The 24,485-nt window shown below is 47.1% G+C and overlaps 2 protein-coding genes across 2 annotated transcripts in view; one reads left to right on the top strand and one right to left on the bottom strand.

Moving 5' to 3' along the window:
* The window catches only part of LOC105695568 (RNA binding protein fox-1 homolog 1-like), a 125,775-nt gene extending 114,975 nt beyond the window's left edge, over positions 1-10,800 (bottom strand). The window contains exon 1 of the mRNA XM_023435026.1: positions 10,735-10,800. Within this exon, the coding sequence (XP_023290794.1) occupies positions 10,735-10,800 (66 nt within the window). The remainder of the gene's footprint in view (positions 1-10,734) is intronic.
* Positions 10,801-11,886: 1,086 nt separating this feature from the next.
* Positions 11,887-24,485, top strand: part of LOC105695473 — a 91,079-nt gene continuing 78,480 nt past the window's right edge. The window contains exons 1-2 of the mRNA XM_012417019.2: positions 11,887-12,043; positions 12,150-12,283. Coding sequence (XP_012272442.2) covers positions 11,887-12,043; positions 12,150-12,283 — 291 coding nt within the window. The remainder of the gene's footprint in view (positions 12,044-12,149; positions 12,284-24,485) is intronic.

Consider the following 24,485-nt stretch of genomic DNA (forward strand, 5'->3'; position numbering starts at 1 on the left):
TCGATCGACCCTTATTTTCATATCGAGGGAATAGCTCACAACTATTTGCGACTTTACATGTTTATACGTTAATTCCAACCCTGTGTGGTAATTCTTAAAAAGGATTGTAATTTCCCGAGGTTCTCGAAGTGTCCGATAGAGAGATAGAGAGCTGAAACTCGAGACTGCTTTCAATTTCTCTCCCTTTTTTTTTATGTATCCTTTTCCTCCATTTTCGTCCCGATGGAAATCGTGTTTCGGGCTCGCTTTGAAGTATCGGGAGCTCAGCCGGCCGGAAATGCAACCTCTGTAGCTGCTAAACTACCGATGTCGGGAGAAATAGAGAAGAGACGGAGATAGAAAGGGGAAAGGAGACGTTATCGGTTATTATTTACGGGCCGATAGCGCGGCTCCTTCGTATATTCCCTGAGGCCGGTCGGGGTAATCGGGAGCGACGTTTTCGGCGATTTCTCGTCGCCTTAAGGTGGGGGCGAAAGTGGCAGCGAAAAAATCTCATTTATTAAGCTTCTCCTCGAACGGAGTGTACCAAATTTCTCAAACCTTTCCAACGTAAACCCGGAGGTTAGAAGAAAGCTTCCGACACGCGTGAAATGTTAATTTTTCCAAAATTTGCTCATAGGTATTTATTTATTTATTTTATTATTATTATTTTTTTTTTTTCTATAAAATATTGAAATGTTGTAAGTTCCTCAGGGACCTTCCACGCAGCCTTCGCATTCGAGTTCCGATGTTTGAGGAACGATTCGGTACACCCTGTTCGGGGAAAAGTTTCCGGAACTATTGCGACCCCTCGGATGGGGCTTTCGGGTCTCTTTGAGGATGGAATGAGAATCCCTACCGAGGGGGATCGATCCGAGGAACGGTAAAGGGACCTTCGGATCCTACCAGGTACACACCCGGCCCGTGAACCTAGGACCGAAAGATTCGCAGGTAAGCTACGGTAAAGCCCCCACCTGGGACGGAATTTCGGTGGGTGTGGAAACCTCCTCGAAAATCGACACACCTCGTGCCCCGTCGACATTTCTGCACCCCGCAATCTCCAAATCTCCAGGATTTCCCAACGAGATGAGTAACATCTAGCGACGGCATTCCGATTTTCGAAATCCTCCATTCGCGAACAAAAAGCAAAATGAAATGAAAAAAAAAATAACATAGAATTCCGGCAAATCCTCCAGAAAATGAAAATACCCCGCGACGCTTTCCGATTTCCGTAAATCCTTCAAAGTATAAAAAAAAAAACATTCCGGGATTCCTCGAGAATATGAAAAATACCTCGAAAGGGGGTCCGCTTCCCGAAATCCGTGGTTCTCGTATTGAAAATAATAATAATAATAATAATAATAATAATAATCTTTCCAATTCCCCGAGAAAATGATAATGTCTCCTATTTAAAGAAAAATAATCCGCGGTCGGGTCTAAAAAATTCCCCGCGAAAATGGAAGGAACTGAGAATATCCTCCGATTTACGAAATCTCGAATTCATGATTACCCCTGTTTCTCAGGTGAGCTTGGAAACTCCATTTCCCAGGTGAGGAGAAAAGACAAGAAAAGAAAAGAGAACGAAAAAAAAAAGGAGGAGGTTATCCTCCGCCTCGCAAATCCGGGAGTTTCGCGTGCACGCGACGGTCTAATTAGATTACAGGTGGGCCCCCCTCTCGGAAAAATGTCTACCCCCCTCGGGAGGACCCTGGTGCCCCTTCGACGAGGATCGCGATAGTCCGGAACAAAGAACGCGGCGAGTCGGTCCGACACGGTGCGGCGCGTCGCGAGAGGTGGAGGAGAGGACCGACACACAACGCGCGCAGGTGAGAAAAAGAGAATAAACATCGCAGAGCACGTGGTCGGCATTCTAATTGCGAGACGGCGAGAGAAGAAAAAAGGGGGGAGGGCGGGACGGAGAAAACGCGTCGTGGGAACGGGGTTCGCGTCGCCGCGACGCAAAGAGTTTTTCGAGGTTAGGTCGGCCACGTGGTCGCCTCGACCGACTGACTTTTCCGCATTTTTTTCCACGTCTCCACGTTTCGAATATCGAGCGACTCTATATCTCAAGTTTCGTTTTAACGGGCAAAACGTGAGAAACTCATTCTCGAGCATTAACTTGTACAAAGTGCACAAAGAACACTACGAATTAAGTCGAAAGGCGCGGAATTTATTCTTCCGTATATATGCGCTATAATTATAATTCTTCCTTTTCGTTGGATTTATTCAAAAGGTCAAATCGACCACGTGGCGATCTAACCAAAGCATTTCGGAGTTAGAGTGACTCGACTAAATATGTGAGGTTAGGTCGACCACGTGGTCGGCCGTCATTGTCCGAAAATCCGAGGGGAACCAAGGACGACGATTTGTTCTAGGGATTAACGATTCCATCTCTATGGGGGATTTTCACCAGGTAGAAGGGAACGACGTTCGTTCGCCTTGATCTTAGCGTTTAGAATAAATTTACCGGAGTCTTTCGACGACGTAGAAGCGACTCGTCCGGACGTAGCGTGGATTTCTAAATGAGCGATTTCGTAAGGCCATCTACGCGTTTTCTGCGCCCCTCCCGGGGAACCCGAAGGACGATTTCCGGTTATTCCGGTAAACGGACGCCCCTTGGAACGGATCACCGACGCTGCAACTTCGAAGGTAAACCAAAAAGGTAAACAAGAGGGAATCGGTCCCAAAGGAAACCTCCAAGAAGCGCCCTCGCCGAATCTAAAACCTCCAACCCGCTTTCTAAAATTCGCCAATAACAATTACTTCCTCGACACCCTCGGCAAGATAATTACGAAATATTTTACACCGAGCCACCGCCACGTAAAATCTCGGAATACGCGAAGAGGCGACTCCAAACTCTGTTAAGCAGATTCGTAAAGGTCGCCCTCCGGTCCGAAGTTTACATCAAAGTTTAACATAACTCGGGCGTAGGACGACCGTGCATAGTTCGAACCGTAATACGACCGTGCATAGCCGGGAATACTAAACGGCAAATTTCGGGGCTCCGACTTGATAAATATTGATTTCTCAATCCAGCCAGCTTATCATGGATCCATGTACGTCGTAACGAAAGTACGTTTCGTTTTGTAACAGCCTGTATAAAAATAACGGCGTAATTGTAACGCTTGGGATGCTTCAGGTCGGTAGAGAGGAAAAAAAGTGGGGCTCCGAATTCGGCGCTCCGGTTAGCGGCCAGACGGGAGTGGGGAGCATAAGGGCCATTTTCCCACGAGAAGGTCACGCGAATTTCGACAGGCCCCTATACCGGTTCGGCCGTGAGCGGGATGGGGGGACCCTCGCGCAAAAGGCTCGGCCGGCGCGGCGGCCTGCCGTATCGACGTCGGGCAGAGGCCCTCGTTACCGACCGAGCCCGGCGAGCGCGACGCCGCTTGGCCGGGGTAAAAATCCATCGGATCTACTTACAGGGTAGTACATTCCTTGGGGAGGAAGGAAGAACGCCCCAGAGCCCCACAGTTTGAGGCCGTTTTGCTCCACCGTTGGCCGAGAAAATAAATCCAAGAGAGTGGCCCCCTCCTCCTCCTCGACGAGCGGCGCTGCCCCCTCCGCTCGGCCTGCGCGCACTCCCGCGTCCGCGCGCACAATGGACGGCGGGGTCGCTCTCCGTCTCGCTCCCTCCCGCGCCGGACGGCCACCACGAGACGACCTCTCGCCCCCGACGACCGGAGTGACTTTCCCGAGGGACGGAAGACCCAGAAGACGCCTGCACCGCGACGACCACGCGGCCCCGACGCGCGGACCTCTGACCCGACCGAGACTTATTCGAGCGCTCTCCCCGCGACGCGCACCCGCTCCACTGCGTGCTCACTCCAAGACTGACGGCCGCTCTCGCCGGCGGCGCACTCGGCGCACGCCGGTGGCGCCGCGCCCGTCGCGGAGCGGCAACGCCGCGCCCGGCGACGGCAACGCCGCACCGTGGCCGGCCTGCCGCACTCGCAACCCGACCGCCGGGCTTACCGGCAGACCCGTTACCTCCCGGCACTACTGATTATTAATTCCCTAATGATTTTCAGAACGAGTCCGAGAGCAATTCGGGTATTTAAATGCGGAGACGCGAGATTTAAATAGTGGAGTAGCAGAGAAAATAATTACACTAAACTTCGGTATAAAAACGGTTTACACGGTACGCGCTATATGAACTCGCGTTATTGGAAATCGAACTGCATGGGAATTATTTTCTTATCACTCGCATGATTTACTTTTGTTATGAGGATTTTCTTTTTGTGGACGGTTATGTTTTTTCGCATAGTGGGAGGATATATTGCACGAAGAATTAGAAGGGGGGGAGTAATTAACGTCTTGGGGGTGATTTGAGATCAATGTTTACGAGATGGGCGGAGAAATTATATGAATATTCAAGTTTTGTCGGAAAATCGTCGATTGTAATTGGGGCTGAGAGGCTTCTTTCTTTGGAGGGTGTTGAGGAAATGGTTTTTCTATTTTTCTCGTTGGGGGGTTTTTTTTTTTTAATTCAGTGGATAGTTGCGAGGGCTTACCAGCTGTGCCCGTTAATGCGCCGTTTAGAGAAAAGCGGGATTGACGAAAGCTTCTCTTCCAATTGATTGCTCGCTCGAATAAACGAATCGATTACCTGCGCGTGCGGATTTAAATGAGGATTACTCGGAGAGGAGGCACTAGTAATCGGAATAACGTGATGGAGTGACACGTTGTCGATTAAGGGGCGGTTTTGCGCCCCCCTTCGATTTTCGCACGTTGTCGCGGGTTTTGGAGAGAAATTGGATCGGCCGACGTGTAAAATGCTCGAAATAATTGTACGCGATCGGGAATTCCGAACAGGAATCTCTTGGCGGAGATATCGAACATTCCGGGTGATTACGATCGGCCAGACGCGTGTCACATGCCCGACGAAAGTGGCCCAGTTTGATCCTTTTTGATAAGGGGATCATTGGATGCCAAAATGCCCATCAATACTCCGAAAATAATTAACAGAGCCCTCAATCTACCTCTGATAAGGAGGAATACAAATGGGGAAATTTTTGGAGCATTCAGAGGAGTTCGAAAAAATTTTCGTGATTTTTTTTGTTGAGGAGAAAACGACGTTGGACTTTTAATTCCGAGATTTCTGCTGCGGCTCGCTTTGTCACTTTTCGCGATCCTATCAATACTCCGAAAATAATTAACAGAGCCCTCAATTTACGTATGATAAGGAGGAATACAAATGGGGAAATTTTTGGAGCATTCAGAGGAGTTCGAACAAAATTTCGGGATTTTTTTTTATTGGAGAGAAAATGGTGTTGTACTTTTAATTCCGAGATTTCTTCTGCGGCTCGCTTTGTCACCGTTCGCGATTCTATCAATACTCCGAAAATAATTAACAGAACCCTCAATTTACCTCTGATAAGGAGGAATGCAAATAGGAAAATTTTTAGAGCATTCAGAGGAGTTCGAAAAAATTTTTGGATTTTTTTTGTTGGAGAAAAAACGGTGTTGGACTTTTAATTCCGAGATTTCCGCCGCGGCTCGCTTTGTCACTTTGCGCGATCCTCGCGGCAATTTAGACGCTGACGGAGAGGAGAAGGGCCGGAGGGAGAAGGGACGGAAGAAACGGAAATGGAATTTGGAATTCGGCCAGAACTGTCAAGCCCGTCTCTCTCTCTTGAGAGAGAGCACGTGATCCGGAAAATGCCGTGTACAAAATGGCAGGAGAGGTCTTTGCACGAAACGATATTTCCACAACAGGTGAATGCCCCGGCACTGTTCCCGTGATAAATCGGGCAATTTCGCGAGATGCCTCGAGGAGTTATCCCCCATCGGGATCGGGACGCTCCGATATTTCTCAAAGGGCTCCTCCAAAAAGAGAGCCGGCTTGTTTATGCGAGTCGTAAATAAAAAACCGACGGACTTTCACTACGATCCGGGATTTACTGCCCTCTTCGGCGAGACAATGCTTGACAAAGTTATCAAGAGACGCAAAGAGCGAGATGAGACTATACATTCGAGCGGTCCAGATTTCCTGGCAATTTTTGATAACATTAATTCGGCGTTGACGGTGAAATGGCGATCCGAGAAATTCTCATAAATTTTGGAAACGTTTTTTCGGCCCTCCAGGGGGATTTCGATGTTCGGTACGAGACGAGAAATTGCAGAGATCGGAATCGAAGTACCAGTGACATCCCCGACGCCGTTTTTCCGGAGAGCCCCCTTAGGCTCTCTTTTCACGGAAATATCTCATCTCGGCAAACGAGCGATGCGGCCTGTGCACACACAACTAATGGATCGAACAGCTGACGCGGAATGTTTTTTATTAATAAGAAAGTCACCTCCTCTCGAGCCCCGTGCATATTAAAAGTCCAAGGAGGATTTCTCCGAGGAAAATGTGCGAAATGGAACCCCCAACTCGAATCGACGACGAAACTTCCTTATTTCCACTTCATTATTCAATGTCGAAGATTCGGTGATTTCTAGCGAGGAAACCCTGGTTCCCTGAAAAATCAATATTTTCAATAAAAATATGTGTACATAAAATAAGTCGCGTCGTATCGAACCGAACCTAAGTACGGCGATACCGACTTTATCAATTTTTAACACTCCCACGACTCCGTAAATAATTGGATTACTCCCGTAATTACGGGATACTGCCTTTCTCTAGGAGGAATAAAATCCACTTCGCAGCGGGTGCGCATTGTTTGCCCAAAGACAATATAGGGTGGGACCATTGTTCCCTGAACTTCCGCGCCAGTAAAACGCGCTTAAATATTTTTATTCCCACGTTTAACCTCGGGTAACCGCCCAGGAGAGGTGTGAAGCGTAGTGTTAAAAAAAAAAACAAGGAAAAATAGTCGCCCGTGATTATCGAATTTTTAGGGGTATTCGAGGTGTCATTCATCTCTCTCTCTCTCTCTGTCTATTTCTGCGCGTCTTTTCACCCCCGGTCCCTTTAACGAATCCGCAGTCCTCGAGACGCCGCTCGAGTGGCGCACTCTCTTTAGAAACACTTCCTTCATTTTTTGGGAAAACGAGGGAGGGTCCTGGACCAGGTGAGAGGCGCAAAATGAGGGGTGGCTTGACGAGGGCGGCGCGATGAAAAAAATGATCTCGCTCGTAGGTGGATTCGCGTCTGGTGCGTCGTCCGTTTGCCCCATGGGGGGTTGCAACCCCTCTCCAGGTCGCCATGACGACCGCAGCCTGGAGGGCGCAAAAACTATGGTGCTACAATATTGTGCGTGCGCGCAGTCCCCTAATGAATACGAGCACTCAATTTCCCGGAGATGCTTCCCGGGGCACTTCCCGCGGGAGCGAAACTCGCCTCACGGCATTTCGAGGTATTTCGAGACACGTCGGGGTGCGAGCTCGATTCAAAGGGAACAGATTCGATTACCGGCCGTATCCGTCATTCCCTCGGAGGACGCGTCTCGATCGATCGGACCCAGAGATCGACCAATCGAAGGCGAGATGCTTCCTCTTTTCTCTGTCTCAAGTATTCCACCCAGAGGGAGTCGCCAGGAAACCTAGTTCCCTCGTTCTCTCTCTCTTTCCCTCCACCTTCACCTAACGCACCTCCGAGTCCACGAAGAAAGTCGAGGATTACGATCGATTATGAGAATTTCTCATGACGCTCGAGGGGGCTCGAAAATTTCCCTGGAAACAATTCATTTCATTAGAACGAATGTCCAATTTCACTATTAATATGTATACATATGTATTTATATGTTTTTTTTTTTAATGGAAATGTGCAAGTACGAGTTGTGACGGTGCTGCTTTTCCGCCCACTCGAGTTTCCTGGACAGGTCGTCGTGGACGGTAACACAGGTTTCTCCTTTTTTCTGCCATTACCTTCTCCGCAAATCTCACCACCTAGACTTAACTGCCGGGAGATTCATTTTGGTCGGTCATGTTAGACGAGGCGAGTCACTCGGACGAGTTCCGCGAGATTGATGGGCCTCGGAGAAGAGGCGCGTCCTCGCGTTCCGCGTGATTTCGGGTTGCACCGGGCGTAAACGCAGGTGCAGCCAGAATGCACCGAGGCGACCCGCCTCGGGAGGTTTTCCCTCTCGCCGCGGAACCTCCGCACAAAGGACAAGCGGAGAGAGGGAGAGAGGGAGAGGGAAAGACGCTGCCGCCAGATTTTACTTAAGGCGGGTCTACAGTTTCAAGTGCATCCGTGTCGGGAGTATTTTTAGCCCCCTCGAGCGTCGACGGACGTCACAGCTGCGATGCACATGCGCCCTGCAGGACGCCATTCAGACGGGGCATCGCGACGCCTCCTTCGCAGAGTTTTACACTTTGCCCTTGTCGGGGCAAAAACCAGATATGTATTATGGATGGTACGTATCGGCAGTGTCTGCGAAAAATCCTGCCCACCAGAGGACACCCTCCTGCGGACTGATCACGATGCACCGGAGAGTGCAGCCCGGATCCCGACAGAAGTGCACCTGAAGATCAAAGATAATTTCATCGATACCTTGTTAATGCGATCTTTGCTCTTGGCTAGTACGGCAAAAGAGATCACCTTGGCAGGAGAATTAAGAATGCTAATGGACCGAAGTTCAAAGCGGACTCCGATGTTCTCCCACGATGCAGCGGGGATGCAAGATGCAGAAGTTTCCATGGCAACTGGGAGAAGACCTCCCGTGCGGCTGCTACGAGGGTCGCCCTAACTAGCCTGGGCAGTAATTTGGGATAACTCGAGTTGAAACGTGGGGCAACTGCTAAAATTACCGCCCGATGTTACCAAACTTACGGAGTAATTCCCAGCCAATTAATAACCATCCGGGCCGCCCGTTGATGCGCTTCAGTGGACGCTGAAATTAGAATGGAACGTTTCGGAAGTAGATCCCTTTTTACGAAAATGCGCAAAATGTTGTTTAACGAAATTAATTCCTACTCCCTTCGGCTTGAAATTGTCCAGGGTGAAGTGCTTGGTAAAGTCCTCTTCGTCGATGTCTTTGGCGCTTTGCTCCCCTCGAAGTGTTTCTCTTCCCATTCCGCACACTTCCATCGACGTATCGAACGGTCAAACATCCTTCGGAAGTTCCTCGGGAGAAAAATCCTCCCGAGGGAAACTCTTGGCAGGGGATATGTTTCCGCGCGGAGTCACGCGTACCGAAATAATACGTATTTCGTCCTCACGGGTCTTGAACTAAAAGATTCACCGACGCAAACGGCTGCGGGGTGTGTACTCCTAAAAACGCGGTTTCTATAACTGGAAAATAGAGCAAATCCTCCGGGGATTCGGGGAATTCTGGAGTTTCTCTCCCGCCGACCGGGAAGGATATTTCCGGCGTAAAAATCCGCCCCGGAAACCACTCCGCGGCGGTATATTAATATACCACATTAAAATCACATTCTTTCAATTAAAAAAGAATAGAGGTAATAAGAGTTTTACAAATAACGTGGCGAGGTTCAAGATTATAAATCGTAGAAGTTAGCGGAGACTTGGTAAGGTCGCCATTGCTAGGAATGTTTGTGCCGGTGGGAGTGATATTCTGCCTAATAAAGATCCCGATTTACTCGGAAGACGTACTCGAGTACAAGTGCTCGGTCTTAGGAACCCTTCTCGAGCCCTAAAAAAGCTCCAGCAGAAGTCCTAGCCAGTATGCCGAAGCGTATTTATATCACCCTGACGTCATGCCATGTGTACCTTCTCTGCGACTCCCAGAAGGGGCAGAAACCATTTCGTGTGTTTGCCCACCTTAACGTTCAAGCATCCATTCGATTACTCGTTACAACAACAAGAAATATTTTCATATTTAAATGTTACTCGACAGCAGCCCTAATAAGGGGAGCCACGTTGGCGGTGGACTCGAGCAAATTGGTGATTACTCCTTATTGTTAGATTATTATTGCACTGGGTATGAGACGTTAAAACCTGAGATTGACCGGCTTAATTACTATCAGCGATTGGAAGTCCTCCAGAGGGCCATGGAAGGATTTCAATTCCTATGTCAATGGAGAGACCAGGCATCGAATTACAGGGCCGAGTCCTGGCAGAGATCCAATTCCAGCTAAATATACCTTTCGAGAGTGCGTCGAGGTTCGGTTGTTCGAATGAAGCTGAGCGTGTCCTAGGAGATCAGCGATCGATGCCTCGGCTGATTTTAAGGGGACTCCTGTGGAGCGTGTCCCTTGAAAAAGAACGAGATTTAATTAATATCTCGGTTTTCAATTATTACCCGCGTTCCTGCATCATTTTTTAGACATTCCTCGTAAAGTTAATTTAAGGGATGGTATTTCTCTCTGCCTTACCTTCTCGGTACGTGAATACTGGTCGATGGTACATCCTACAATTACCAAGACGGTTTGCTTGACCGCGTCGGTACAAAGAAAGCTGAAAGTTTTAATGCGCCTCGCCAGATGGCGCGGCAGTGCACTTCTTAGGCCGTTACGAATTCAAGCAGAGCTATTTGGAGCTTCGTTTAAAATCACATTATATGACTTTTTTTCCCCCAAACAGGAACATGAATATTTCAAAACGTGAAACAGCTCGACGGAGAGAAAACAATACTAATTAATGCAAAACAGCGGTTGGTATTCTGTTTTGCGAAAAATATCACAGCCATATTATTTCGTTAATTTAAAATTATTTCAGTTATCTAATTTCTTTTTACCCGAATAATCGCCAGAAAGGGGACTCTCTCCCTGTAATTCGAAAACTGGCCCTCCAAAATTTGGGATCCGCGAAATCTTTCGATATTTTGCACGGATCGATCTCCGCCAACTTGCAGGTTCCCCTCGAGGGAGGAATAATCGAAAATGTTGCTAAATCTCCACTCTTACCCATATTTCCGTATTCAGTTGCTCCCACTCGTAGTTTAGAGAGATGTTGATGTGCCTGTTCCTCATTCTGATGCGCGAGAACATTATTTCCTTCGAAATTCGGCTCCCGGTAGCAATAATGCGAACATTCACGACCGTAGCGACCGTTGGGATTGCCAATTCGAACGGGAGATTCGCGCTCCTCTGCGCTCGCCATCTAGCGGAGGCGTGTAGAACTTCGTGGCGCCGCGAGATCGATAACCGCCGGCAACAGGGCAATGGCCGACCTCCCATTTACACGCGGTCTCTCCAGTGACGGAGTTCTACTTCTACGTTACTCACATTTTAAGAGAGTTATCTAGTGAATCGACTCGGTCGCCATCTATAATCCTCCCAGACATTCCGAGGCAACGAAAATACGAACGAACAAAGTGCTTCCTCCGGTTTCTTGGAAAACAAGAAAGATTAATATGACACCGCGGAACAGCGAAGCAACCTCGCTTCAGATATTCTGGCGTAGCTCTAGGTCTCCTTCAACCGTGAGATTCGAAAGTTTCTTGACAAAAACGTCTTGTTATTAATGTAAGCTATATTACAGATCGATTTTATCAATATTTGGTAGGGTTATGATCATAAAATTCTTCGCACCTTTGAAGGCGCGCGAAGAGTTCGCTACGAGGTTCGCGCGCGCTCCGCTAGATGGCGCCACCTGAGAGCCGAGTCGAGGCAACAACGGTCGATATTCGAAATTTCAAAGCGACAGTGATGGACAGAATTCGTTATTTTCGGAATGTTATCCTGAGAGAAATTGTAAGTACGAGTGGGAATTATGATTTAGGAATGATCTTTAGAGACCGGGTGGAATCTCTGCGGTGAATTAATAAGTAGATGTGGTAATGTACCGTATTTTCGTCCTTTAGTCCGAAATTTACGGCTGTGATATGTGGTAAGGCCGGATATGTGCGAATCTATGCACGATGCCCAAATATCCTGGCTTTCATTGCCCCCTGAATGGGGATCTCTCTTTCAATAAATCCCGCCGGGCGAAACGCGCACTTATCCGGGAATTCGCATCGCGGCCAAAACGCGCTGTAACCACCGCCTATGTTCTCCGCGACGTAAAAGCACATCCCGCGAATTAATTAGCCGCTCGTTGACTTCAGCATCAGGAGAATGGAGCTTTACTGCGCGAACAGATCGGCGATGTTAAAAGGGATGGTACATTCGGTCCAGTGTCCACGCATTCTAGTTCCGAGCACGAAAATCGCCGTAGATTTCGAAAATGGACAAAGTAGGCCCAAAGTGGAACATTTAGCCGGAGGAAATCTTGGTAACTCTAATCCATGAAATTCCATCAAATCGTATATAATTGTATGACTGGATAATTTTAATTCTACATTTAAACAGTATATCTTTAACGTTTTCTCTATTTTTAGCGGCAGGGAATTACGTTTGGCCTAGAGGAGCCAGAAGAGCTGATCGTGAATCTTCGTCCCTACAAGTTTTCACTCCTAATTCTATCTGCTGGAGTTTCCAAGGGAAAATCTCGAGCACTCCTCGAGACTCCGAGGTAGGGTGCGTTTTCAATTCCAACTTCAGGAGCGTACCTCCTGATTACACACGTCCCCCGTGGCCGAGCGGTGACTCTTCCGGTCTATTTTATTTCCCAGAGCTGAGGTTTGCCGAACAGCGATGGCAGTCCCTGGCCAGAGAAACGTGTCTCCCGGAACTCGAGCTCGCCGGTCGAATTAAGGGCAGACTCTTTGGAAGCGCCCGTGAAGGTAACTTGAAAGGGAATTCAGGAAATCCGGGAACAGTCCTAGATCTAAAAGTATCCCGAAGGTGTTCGAAAGTCGGACTGATTTTATTTCATTTTAATACTACTCGTGTCGCTTTTCAGGGCGGTAGGAGGATCTCGAAGGAATTCCTTTCGGCTGGGGATTTTCTGACATTTTTCCTAGGATTTTTCCTGCGAGAAAGGACCTGCTTTCGGGGAGCTGTCGTAAAGGCGAGTCCACGCCGTCCCTCAGGATCCGAAGCCGACAGACATCCGATCGAAAATCGGCCGGGGCTCCATCGAGAGAGACTCCTCTCGGCATCATCGACGGGGTCAAACAGCCCCCTCGGTGGAACGTGCGACGAGAAAGAAATTGCCGGCATTCCGGAGTTCCCGTTGCTCGTTTTCATCCCCCCAGGAACGATCCGTCCCTTTCAGGGTGCCCTGCCTCCCCCGCGGCCGACCTAACCCCGCGAATCCGCCGCCGCTGAAATATTAAAGCGCGGAAAAAGACGTCGGCCTCCAATTTGAATTGTTTAAGGCAATCCTTCCGGCGAACGCCGGGATGAAAGAGCTTCGGGATCCCGGCCACTATTTTCGGGGCTTTTTCCTCCCGATGCTTTCGCCGCTTTCTAAGCCCATCTCGAGCTTACCCGAGACGCGGATCCTGGAGATGAACTCTTTTACCCGCCTCCGAGGTATTGAAAAACCCACTGAATCGACTTTATCTCCAGGTCATGTAGATTCGATGACTAAATTGAATAACGAGAGCCGGGAGGAATTCCCTAGCGAGGTTGGGAAAAATTAAATTCGGGGAGAATACTCGAATTTTCTTTTTCTTTTTTTCTTATCACTTTTTAAGAATTCATGTAGAGGACTCTGGCGCGTTGGGTAGGCGTTCATTACGAGGTGGATTTTTTATCAGATACCGCATTTCGAGTGAAGTCTCCAATTGGACACGTTAAAAGCCTTAAGCTTGATTCTCACGGACCCAGTATGGACGGTTTTCAGATGCCATAGTTGGCATGTTCTTGTCTGTTTATGGCATCGTCAAGTTTCCATAATCGTCTGAGATTTCCATTTCGCGGCATCTCGGGTAAAAGGCTGCCAGCTGGCCTGAAAGTAGTTTGATTCTTATAGCAAACCTTGACGAACTATTTGGCCATTCAAGGACTTCGCCATTTCTGGGGAAATCAAGGCAGAGCTTTGTCTTGCGCGATTTTGCCGATTAAAGAGTCGTCTCTTTTACCTTCATTTTCTGAATTTTTTTAAGGGACTGAATTCTTTCAAAGATTTTAATCTGCTTAGTCGAATACCATTTCTGGGCTTATTACCAGGTGAAAAAACAAAGGGTCGTTTCAAAGAATCCGCTCACGAGGCGGGGACGAAATTGGCTGGGAAATTAACATTTCAGAAAGCTTGGCCGAGATTTATGGGCTTTCTTTTTTATCTTGCATTTGAAAGGCGACGTATGAAATTAAGCTTCTGGATTTCGTAGGCAGAGGGAAAGAGAAATGGGACGTATCTGGCCACCTGCGTGAAAAAGAGGAAAAGGAGGGCAGCTAACTTTTAAAAGCAAGGGACATTTGGCGTCCCTTTGTTTCAACTTTGAATGAAAAAAAGGAAAAAACGAGGAAGAACCCCGCGGATGAAAATTACTCGGTGAAACTCGGGGCAGCGCGTTGGCACTCATCGAGGGTGGTTCTTTTTAACGCAAAATTATACACTTACTAAGTAAATGACACCTAAGAGAAAGGACGGTCTCGAGTCCGATGAAGCGTTATCCAGGAAGCGTTAACAATTCCCCCGATTTGCCGGCATTTAAGGTGAAGTGAAACACGTCGAGGAACTTGATCGACGTCCATAAAGAAGATTTTTCTAAATGCCTACATTGCTGACATTCGTTTTTATAATGACAGCTGTGTCGAATTATATCGGGTATTGTACCAAATGGCATACGCCACCTGTCGTTTTCGTACAATAATTATAAAGAAATCGAAGTTAAACTCCAGAAATCCTCTGGATTCAGTTTTTCTGGGGCCCTAATTGACTGCAGAGGGACCCCCTGCGCCATCTGTGATTTCCAGGTCAATTAAATTTTCACTCCGAGACTCGCATACAACACTTTTTTAGCCTTTATTCCGATCAAATGCAAGTTTATCGATTACCAGAGTGTTATAAATTGTCATAAAATTGTCCTGACCCTTTCGTTTCTCATATCAGAGCCTTCGATAATTGTATATTAATCGAAATATGAGAGCTCGACGCCATTTTGGTTCTAGTCTGGGCTGAGTTAAACAATTTTCTTTTTAAATCCAAATTTTGAATGTGTCAGGACAATTCTTAGACGATCAGGAGTGATGTGTCAAAGTTTCGGACAGTTTGGTCTAATACCCTTAAAAAAAAGTGTTGTATTTGAATCGACTGATTTGAAGACGGTTTCACTTCACCTTAATAACGGATATTGCGGTACATCGAGGCCTCGTGTTTTTACTTTATTTAGTCAATGCGTTTTAATTATTTCAGATCACTCCGGGGGAAAAAGTTTCGAAGAGGTCTGAAAGGACTCTCGTTATTTCCGGCAGATTAGTCCAGGGTCTGCCTCCTCGGATCCCTAATTCCGGCGAGAAAATGGCGAAACATATCCCAAGACGCGGACACATTTGAAAGGAGCATTCTACCTCGGCACAAAAGACGTCATTCCGGGAATGGGAGTCCTTGGGAGCTTAGCAGGAGGAAGGGCTAAAAGGAAGCCAATGAGGGGAAGTATGGAACGGAAGGGGAGAGATAAAAATCCAGGTTATAATCCCGAACCCGTAACGAATCTCGATCGACTTCTGACTGTTCCAGGTTCCGTCTCATCGAGCAGCCGGCCCTGATTACAGTCCTTCCGATTACAGAACTTCCCTCGAAATGGCGTTAAAAGCAGGAGGGAGGACCTGGATAATGCACTTGGGGAGGAATTTGCCAATAGCGCGAAATGATCTGCGGATTTTAGCGTCCTCCGCCGAGACGGGGCCGTCCAACTTTGCGAATTAAATCGCGGATTACGCCCCGTCCAATCTATCTCCGGGATATCGGGTTCCCAGGTCCGCCCGGAAACGGTAAAAAAATTGCAACACCATGCCGTTGTTCCATGGAAGATCGAAAAAAAAAAAGAAAATTTCTCGCGGGAAAAAAATGAATATCTACCGGACATGGAAACCCGAAATACGGCGGCGGGGTGGAGGCGCGTTCACCCGGAACTTGTTCCGCTCCGAATTAAATACCTTCTCGTTTTTTCTCGCGTTGCGGTGAGCGGTGCTCGAAAGTTAGGTCAGTTTACACGGAGGCATCGCGAGAATTTTTCACCTCGTAGGTTCCCCCCGATAAGGGCCTTCGGAATATGTAAAGTGGAGGAATAACCCTTTCCCTCGGCAGTGCTCGGTGCCACTTTGCGAGCGGCGCTCTCCGACCTCTATGTAAATTACGCGCTTCCGGGCGACTCGTAAATTCGCGAATTCCGCGGTCCCTTAATGAAGGACACCGGCTGCGTTTGCGAGGCCGAAAGTGGAGCACTGCGTGTCCAATTTTCTGGCCAACCGACGAATGTCCTCGTGGGAAATCGACCTACCGTCCGGGCGAAATATCGCGACGGGCTTTCCTTCATCATCGGGAGACCATTCGTCTCGGAGAATCCAGGCCAGGGATTTCCGACTGCCGAAATGAATTGTCCTCCGCTTCCGGTTTTCCCCCATTTTTCCAGTTTGTCCTATTGTCTCCCTCCGCCGGGAAAAAATCGCCCGTGAATGAAATTTCTTTCCGCCCTGAAAGAGGCAGCCTATATATATCTGGGAAGTCAAATCGTTAGTGAAAGTATTCTCCGAATTGGGTGTACCGATTAGTTTCACATTTTACCACGTGGATATGGAGGCCTTAAAGTAGGTCTTGAGACTCATGAAATTTCATTTTACATCAAAAATGTATTTATTTATGGACCAGAACCAACATGGCGTGGTCTGGACACGTCTTCGACGTTTCACGCTTCTTGGAGAATTAGAATCGAAAATGAAGAGTTTCAGGACCTAGCTCGAATTTTACAGAGTTAGATAGGAAAATGTGGTAAATATTTTCACCGACTATTGCAAGAGAATGCTGGCTTGTTCTGCGGCTAACACGCGTTTTTAGAGGAAAAATTTTGTTGCAGCTAAACGTCACGGACGGCGACGTTGGTTCGTCAAAATATAAACAGTCATGAATTCATGGGATTTCGACAGTTGTACATCGTTCTTTTTATCATTACTTTACCGAAATGACATATGGAACCCTTCGGTTCGTATAATTCTCAACGTAGACTGTAAAAGACTTCAACATAAATATAAATGTCGGTAATAGGACGCGTCAGCTTATGTTCCCACTTGAGTATTCAAAACGGCATTCCCACCAAAAAGGGTATAGATGAATTTTATTTTATCGACGTCGATTAAATTACTTAGCGCCTTTCATATCCTCTTAAGCTCGTCCCTTGCGAAATAGGTCGACTCAATCGAAGAAATCAAGATCGGCAACCCCTTTGGGGTGATTCTCCTCCCTCTCTGATGGCCAGGTTTTAGGAGCCGCCAATTAGCAGCAGGTGTCAGGTGACTGGCTAGATGAGGAGTGTTCTTGCTCTTCAGGGTTGCCCCCGAATAGCGGAGCTCGTGATTAATCGTGGCTGCCCAGGTCGACGTCCCTAATTTTACACGCGTCGTTACTCTCGATCGGGTCCTGAGTAAACTAGGAACCTACTCGTATTCGACAAGGACCTCTTCAGGGTCTAACTTCCCCTACGAGTTAACTCCTCATCGACACTCTTCGTGTGAAACGTCTGGGCTCCCTTTTTATTTTTCATTTTTTTTACCAACCTGCGATTTGACCAGGGTCGACAAAAACGCTTTCGGATGATTTGCCTGGAGAATTGGGAATTTGAATTTTGGGTCGCGTACTCCGTCCACCCGATGGACGCGAATCGCCCCGAGAATTCGTGACGGATGGATGGACTCGAAAAATTCGCCCGTGTAAAATTCAAGCGAATTTTGGGGCACTTTTTATCTCTTCATTTTCCGAAATTTCCTTACCCTCCTATTCCCTTTACATATTTAATTGACATCCTGCGGTGCCGATTAGCATTAAGAATTATAATTACGGAATTCGAAAAATTGTAACAGTGCTAGGAACAGGAATTAACTTTAAGTATCTTTATAATAATTTTCCGCTCTCGAGGATCTTGTCGATTTTGTCGTTAACGGAGGTTGTCCGTTGTTCTTAATTGTCGAGGTAATTATAGAGTCCAATGAGACGTGAGAATTTACCTCGATCTCGAGTTTCGGTATTGAAACCTGGTGAGAAATCGGCCAGACGTGGATCCACCTTTATACGCACCCCTCGCGAGGGGTGGTTTTCGATTTCCATGATTCGATTCCAGGGAAATCGCGCGGAACGCGATCGAGAAAGCGACTCCTGGGGAGAATCGAAAGCAGTTCGGCGAAAATGACGTAGTCCTAGCACCCGATCAAGATCGGATAATTTCGCCAGCTTGAATTGACCCTTGTACATTGATTACTCTACGCGAGGGAGTTAACCCATTTTGGGGGTGAGAACGACCCTCTTCGTGAATCGTCAACCTCTCGAAGTAGAATAAATCGCGACTCTTATTTATATTCCTTTACTTTATCTGGATTAACGAAGAATTCCGTTACAGGTGATTGTCGCTTCGAATTACTCGATGTGGAAAATCATGAAGAACTGAGCCAAGAGCCCATTAGAAGCCACTCCCGTTTCGGTTATCATCAGCTACGACCTTAATGGCTCCTATAAATGATCGTGCGGATCCTTCCAGTCCTGGATGCTAAGTAATTGGGATTCTTCAAGGTCCACTTCATGCCTCACTAATTAACCACGATGAAGCGATATTTTATGAATATTTAGCGCTGAAAAAATCGAATAAGTCCTTTTTAAGAACCCAGGCAATCCGAGTAGATCGTAGAATTTAATGCCAGGGAACATGAAGGACAGAATCATCGGAATAGTGAGTTATTCCCTCAGGATCATCATCAGTTCATTTCCAGGGAAGGGTATCGACATTTCCCGGCGATTTAGCCTCAGTAAATCTAGGAATAAATATTTGCCAGGGGCGTTTATCGACCTAACATCTGCAGGACATGTTCCGGAAGTGCCCTCAGGTCGATTTAAGGACCAAGCCTTTTCGAGGAGAATTTCTGCACGTCTCGTCCCAACCCCTGGAGTCCACCTCCGGCTGGTCCGAGGATCGATGTCCGGAACAAGCGTTTTCAATTTTCCCGTTAGCCACCCCCTCGACGAGGACCTCGTCCGGTTTCGTGAAAGCCGCAAACTTACCCCTTACTGCATCCGGGAGTGGAACCAGTTCCCACTGCGGTCGAGGACTGGAGACTTTGCCTCGAAATAAATCCCCTAGCCCGCGGAAGGGAGGATACGAGAGGTCGCATCCTTCCCCTTTCCTGCCCAGCCACCCTGGTCTTCTTCCTCCTTTTCACGCGGCCTCCCCTACACTTGCTCCCTCTTACTCGCGTGAAAAGGTAACAGCGATTTATTATTCCCGTCGACCTCGAGGGCGGCGAGCTTTTCAGTCTTCCCCCGGCAAGGATGCTCCTTAGCCACCGACTTCCAATTTTCCGCGGTCGCGAGCTCGAAGTCAATGGGGTCGTGGACTAGATTCTTCACTCGTGCCCTCGAAATCGCTCGAGGACCGAATTTGTCCCGTCTTTTATATTATTTTTTCCTTCCTTCAGGGCAATCCGAGAGAGGAACTTCCAATCTTCTTCAGGGTCCTCTTCGTGGCTATCGCCGAGGATTACGTGCCGATCGGAAAATTCGACGTGCAGGACCCAGACTGGACCTTCCGCTGTCTCTTCTATGCTATAAGGGACGATAAAAACCCGGGAGGACGCGTTTGCGCCGTAAAGCTCCTTCGAATGGAATCATCGCGATCCTGTGGGATACTCTCTTGTCCAGGATACTACCTCCAGGGTACGTGCTTCGAGAAGACCGCAGGACCGTCGGTCTGACAGGGCAGAAAATGGCTGGACCTCGAGGAGGTACTTCCGGACTTCCTAGATCTTGACGAGGAAAATGCGAGTTGGACGACATCTTGATACTCCTATTTATCTCGCATCATCAAAAAAGCTACACAACGTATCGATAAAGTGTATGCCAAAATTATGCGCGTCTTAATCTTCTCCTTTAATAGCTACGAAATTATGCAGAATTTATTAATATAGTTCCTAGGTAAATTCTTGAATTTTGCTTCAGATGAGGGTGTGAACTTTTTCGTTCGTTTTCATTTTTCGTTTTTAAGGAGCACTTTGCGTAAATCCGACCTTGTGGGAGCTCGACGGATCGTGGCAGACGTGAAATTGAGATTCATCGCTCAGGGGACCGCGGAATCCTATTTCGAGTAGCAGTTCAAGATGAAAATCTGGTGATCACGGCGATAGCGCGAGCTCCGATAAAAGGCGAGGAAACGAACGGAGGGCTTCCTCGATCGTAAAGTACGTGAAATAGAATCATCCTCGTTCGACAGGACTCTCTTTACACCCGATAAACGCCATTTCCTGTTCGCTCGACTGTTCCTCGAGTTACATTTAGGTACCTTCCCCTTGAAATTTTCTTGATCAAATTAATATTGCACCACAATGATACGAAAACGAAATATCAGAAAATTACAAGATCAGCGAATCGGGACGATTACAAGTACCTATAAATAAATGTTATACCACCTTCTTAAAAATCGCCAGGGATCGTTTCAGTGCAATTTTACACCAAGTAAAAATTTGTATTCATTTTGTTATCAACGATGATATGAGGAAATTCCAAGATCGGCGAATCGGGACGATTACAAGTACCTGGAATATTATGATTCGAAGCGGATAAGAAATATCGGGTGGTATTTTATTATTCCTAGTTTTCCATTTTTGCTAAACTCCTTTGAGCACCTCTGGGCACGCCACTTTTCAAGAATAACAGGAAAATCCTCTCCGCTTCCGCTCTTACTTAATCTCACTCCCGGAAGAAAGGATTTAAAGTCCTTTCAGGGATTAAGTTAAGAACCACTTGACGGTGGATGCCGCTTCTACGTACTGCGTCTCGAACGAGGAACAATCGATAGGTCGAGGCTGGACCGGGACTGTCCTACAGCATCCGGACAAAAAATTGCAAAAAATGTCCACTTTACAGCGATCCGCGATATTCGAAGTTTATCGCCCGACCGCTTTATCGATACCCAAATGTTTCGACGGTCTGGGGAATTAATTTCCCCGCGAAAATCACCGAAAATGCCCACTTTCGAATGCTCGTACCGCACTTTCGTCTCACGTCCTCGCGCACGATTTATCATCGTCGCATCGAACGTTCCAATTAGCCGGTTAATTTTAATAAATGCTCGATCGTCAATTGGAAACGTGGCCATCGAGCATGTATACCGCGGATTATATGGACAGTCGTAATGGCGAGAGTAATCGAGGCGAAAGTCACCCTCCATGAAGGGAATAATGGAAAAAAATGTATCGATTTAATTGTCATTCGCATTCACCGTCACGATCTGTTGGCATTTATTTTGGAATATCAGTAAATCCCTGATCACCGGAAATCGGCAAAATAGTAATCGCTGGCTTTCCTTTTTTTCCTTGCAGGGTCTCACTTTTCCGGAGGCAACGAGTCCACCGGAAACGCCGTTAAGGGTATTCCGACACGATCCAGGAAGGCGGGCCGGCCGTTTATATCTTAGCCAAGATTAGCCATACCCTGGGGAATCTAGGTTGTCCCGGATTTATGGACACCTTGCACGACGTATCCTGGGAGCGCTCGGAGGGCGCCTATCGCGGGGATAATTCCGGGCTGCCAACCTGCGCCTCGTCTCCCGGCATTTGAATTCATTTGCATGGCCAACCCGGGAATTAATACGGCGAAGTTACCGCAATTCGGCGTGTATAACTGGATCGGGAATGCGTGACTGATTCCGCACCTCGAAGCCAACTCCAGGATCCCAGATGGACCCCGACTAATGTGCCCGTTAAGAGGACTGATTGGCTCGATTAACGCCGGCAAAGTCCTCGAAGGACCTCGTCCTTTCCCCCCCAACTGCAGCGAAACCGCACACGGAGTGCGCTTTTACCCCATCCTCGTGATAACGCGTATTTTTTTATTTATGATCTTGATATTTCGACCAAGGGAGTCGCGCCCGTGAATTAGGGGAGCACAAAGCTTTTATTTAAGCCATTTGCAACTAACCGAACGTTTAACCGACTGTCTCGTGATAACACGTGTTTTTTTCATTTATTATCTTGATATTTCGACCAAGGGAGTCGCGCCCGTGAATTAGGGGAGCACAAAGCAGTTTATTTTTATTTAAGCCATTTGCAACTAACCGAACGTTTAACCGACTGTCTCGTGATAACACGGGTTTTTTTCATTTATTATCTTGATATTTCGAACAATGGAATCACGCTCGTGAAGTAGGGGAGCATTAAGCTGTTTATTTATATTTAACCATTTGCGATTAACCGAGCGTTTAACCCAGTGCCTCGTGATAAGACGTGTTTTTTTCATATATTATCTTGATATTTCAAACAATGGAATCGAGCCCGTGAGTTAGGGGAGCATTAAGCTGTTTATTTTTATTTAAGCCATTTGCGATTAACGGAGCGTTTAACGAAGTGCCTCGTGATAACACATGTTTTCTTTCATTTGTTATCTTGATATTTCGACCAATGGAATCACGCCCGTGAAATAGGGGAGCATTAAGCTGTTTATTTATATTTAACCATTTGCGATTAACCGGGCGTTTAACCGAGTTCCTCGTGATAACACGTGTTTTCTTCATTTATTATCTTGATATTTCGAACAATGAAGTCGCGCCCCTGAATTAGGGGAGCATTAAACTGTTTATTTTTATTTAAGCCATTTGCGGTTAACCGAGCGTTTAACCGAGTGCCTCGTGATAACACATATTTTTTTCATTTATTTTCTTGATATTTCAAACAATGAAGTCGTGCTCGTGAATTAGGGGAGCACTAAGCTGTTTATTTTTATTTAACCATTTGCGATTAACTGAGCGCCTCGTGATAACACGTGTTTTTTTCGTTTATTATCTTGATATTTCGACTAATGGAGTCGCGCCCGTGAATTAGGGGAGCATTAAGCTGTTTATTTTTATTTAACCATTTGCGATTAACCGAGCGTTTAACCGAGTGCCTCTGTTGAGAGGATTGATTGGCCTGATTATTCTCCTGAGTTATTTCGACATCGAGAATGGATTAAAATCCTTCGTTTTGACTGCCGACCGATTACCTCGAGTAATGCGCCGCGTTAATGGCCGATGCTTTTCCACTCAACCGTAAATTGCCAAGTTAATCGTGCCTTTTTACTGGGTAATTATTTCGGCAAACGCGCGTCCTCGTTGGCCGGCTGCGATTTAAAAAGAAAAAAAACAATACGCGGACCGAACGTCTAAATAGCCATTCCAATAGCTGTATCTTATGCGTGGTACTTCGCTGTACAAGAAATACACGTTAAGGGTAGTATTTGAGTACGGAAAAAATTCGAAAAATCTCCATCAAGCCGAGCCCAATTTTTCATGGAATTTCGGGCGAATCGCGGAATTCTCGAATGTATATTCCGACGAAACGGCGTTATCGAAACTCGCAACGGCTTACAACCTGGCGGAGATCGGCTTAAAGGGGCGCCTACTTAAAATGTGGAAAACCGCGTTGGGAAAAAAAAAAGGGATTAAAAGAAGAATAAAATCCCAAGGGAGAAGGAGAAAAATCCCGTTAATTTTTCCCGGGAGATATACGGCTGCATATTACCGAAATCCGCTTAGGGGAATTCGGTCGGGGTATTAAAGGGTGAAAAATTGGAAAATTCGAACCGAGGGAGGAAGGGGGTCCAGGAATGACCGAACCCTTAACGACGTTTTCGAGCCGCTTTGCGCTGAATCGGCCGAGATTATCCTTTGGCCTCGGCCAAAGAGCAGGATCCGCGAGATCCTCCTTTATCGAGACTAAAGACCCGCCGATCTCGGGGGAAGATACGAAAATAATGAGACCAGGAATTCCAGCCTCCCGCGCGTCTTCGGCTTCCTAGAGGTCCTCGAGGTGGGACCGTCGACCCGAGAGATGATCTCCGCTCCGCCGATAAAGAATGGAACTCCGGAATTTCACCCGGCCGCTAATACCTGGACCCGGTGATGGAGATGTCCCGGATGCCGAAATCCCGGGGATTCCTCGCGTTTTATCAAATATTTAACACGCCAGAAGTTTGATTACGGGGGCCGCGATGCGTTAATAGGAAGCTCCGAGTAAGTACCATTATTGGACGGCCACGTGCATAGAAATGACTTCGATGGTGCAATTCAATTTTCAAGAGTCTAGTGTCACTCGAAGGGTAGGTCGCCACGATTAGAGGAGGTCGGTTTTACCATTATTAAACGGGTCCCTGAAAATCAATCGACCTCTAATCAATGTTTGTTTAACGTCGCGGTTTGTGTTACATACGGGGATTTCTCGCCTTTTATCAAATATTTAACACGTCAGAACCCCGAATAAGAACCATTATTGGACGGTCACGTGCATAGAAATGACCTCGATGGTGCAATTCAATTTTTAGGGGTCTAGTGTCATTTGAAGGGTAGGTCGCCACGATTAAGGGAGGTCGGTTTTACCATTATTAAACGGGTCCCTGAAAATCGACCTCTCATTAATGTTTTTTTAATGACGCGGTTTGTGTTACATACGAGGATTCCCCGCGTTTTATCAAATATTTAACACGCCAGAAGTTTGATTACGCGGGCCGCGATGCGTTAATAGGAAGCTCCGAATAAGTACCATTATTGGACGGTCACGTGCCTAGAAACGACCTCGATGGTGCAATTAAATTTTCAGGAGTCTAGTGTCACTCGAAGGGTAGGTCGCCACGATTAGAGGAGGTCGGTTTTACCATT

Source organism: Orussus abietinus, unplaced genomic scaffold, assembly GCF_000612105.2.
Source record: "Orussus abietinus isolate OABI.00-Male unplaced genomic scaffold, Oabi_2.0 scaffold33, whole genome shotgun sequence".
In the NCBI taxonomy this organism is placed as follows: Eukaryota; Metazoa; Arthropoda; class Insecta; order Hymenoptera; family Orussidae; genus Orussus; species Orussus abietinus.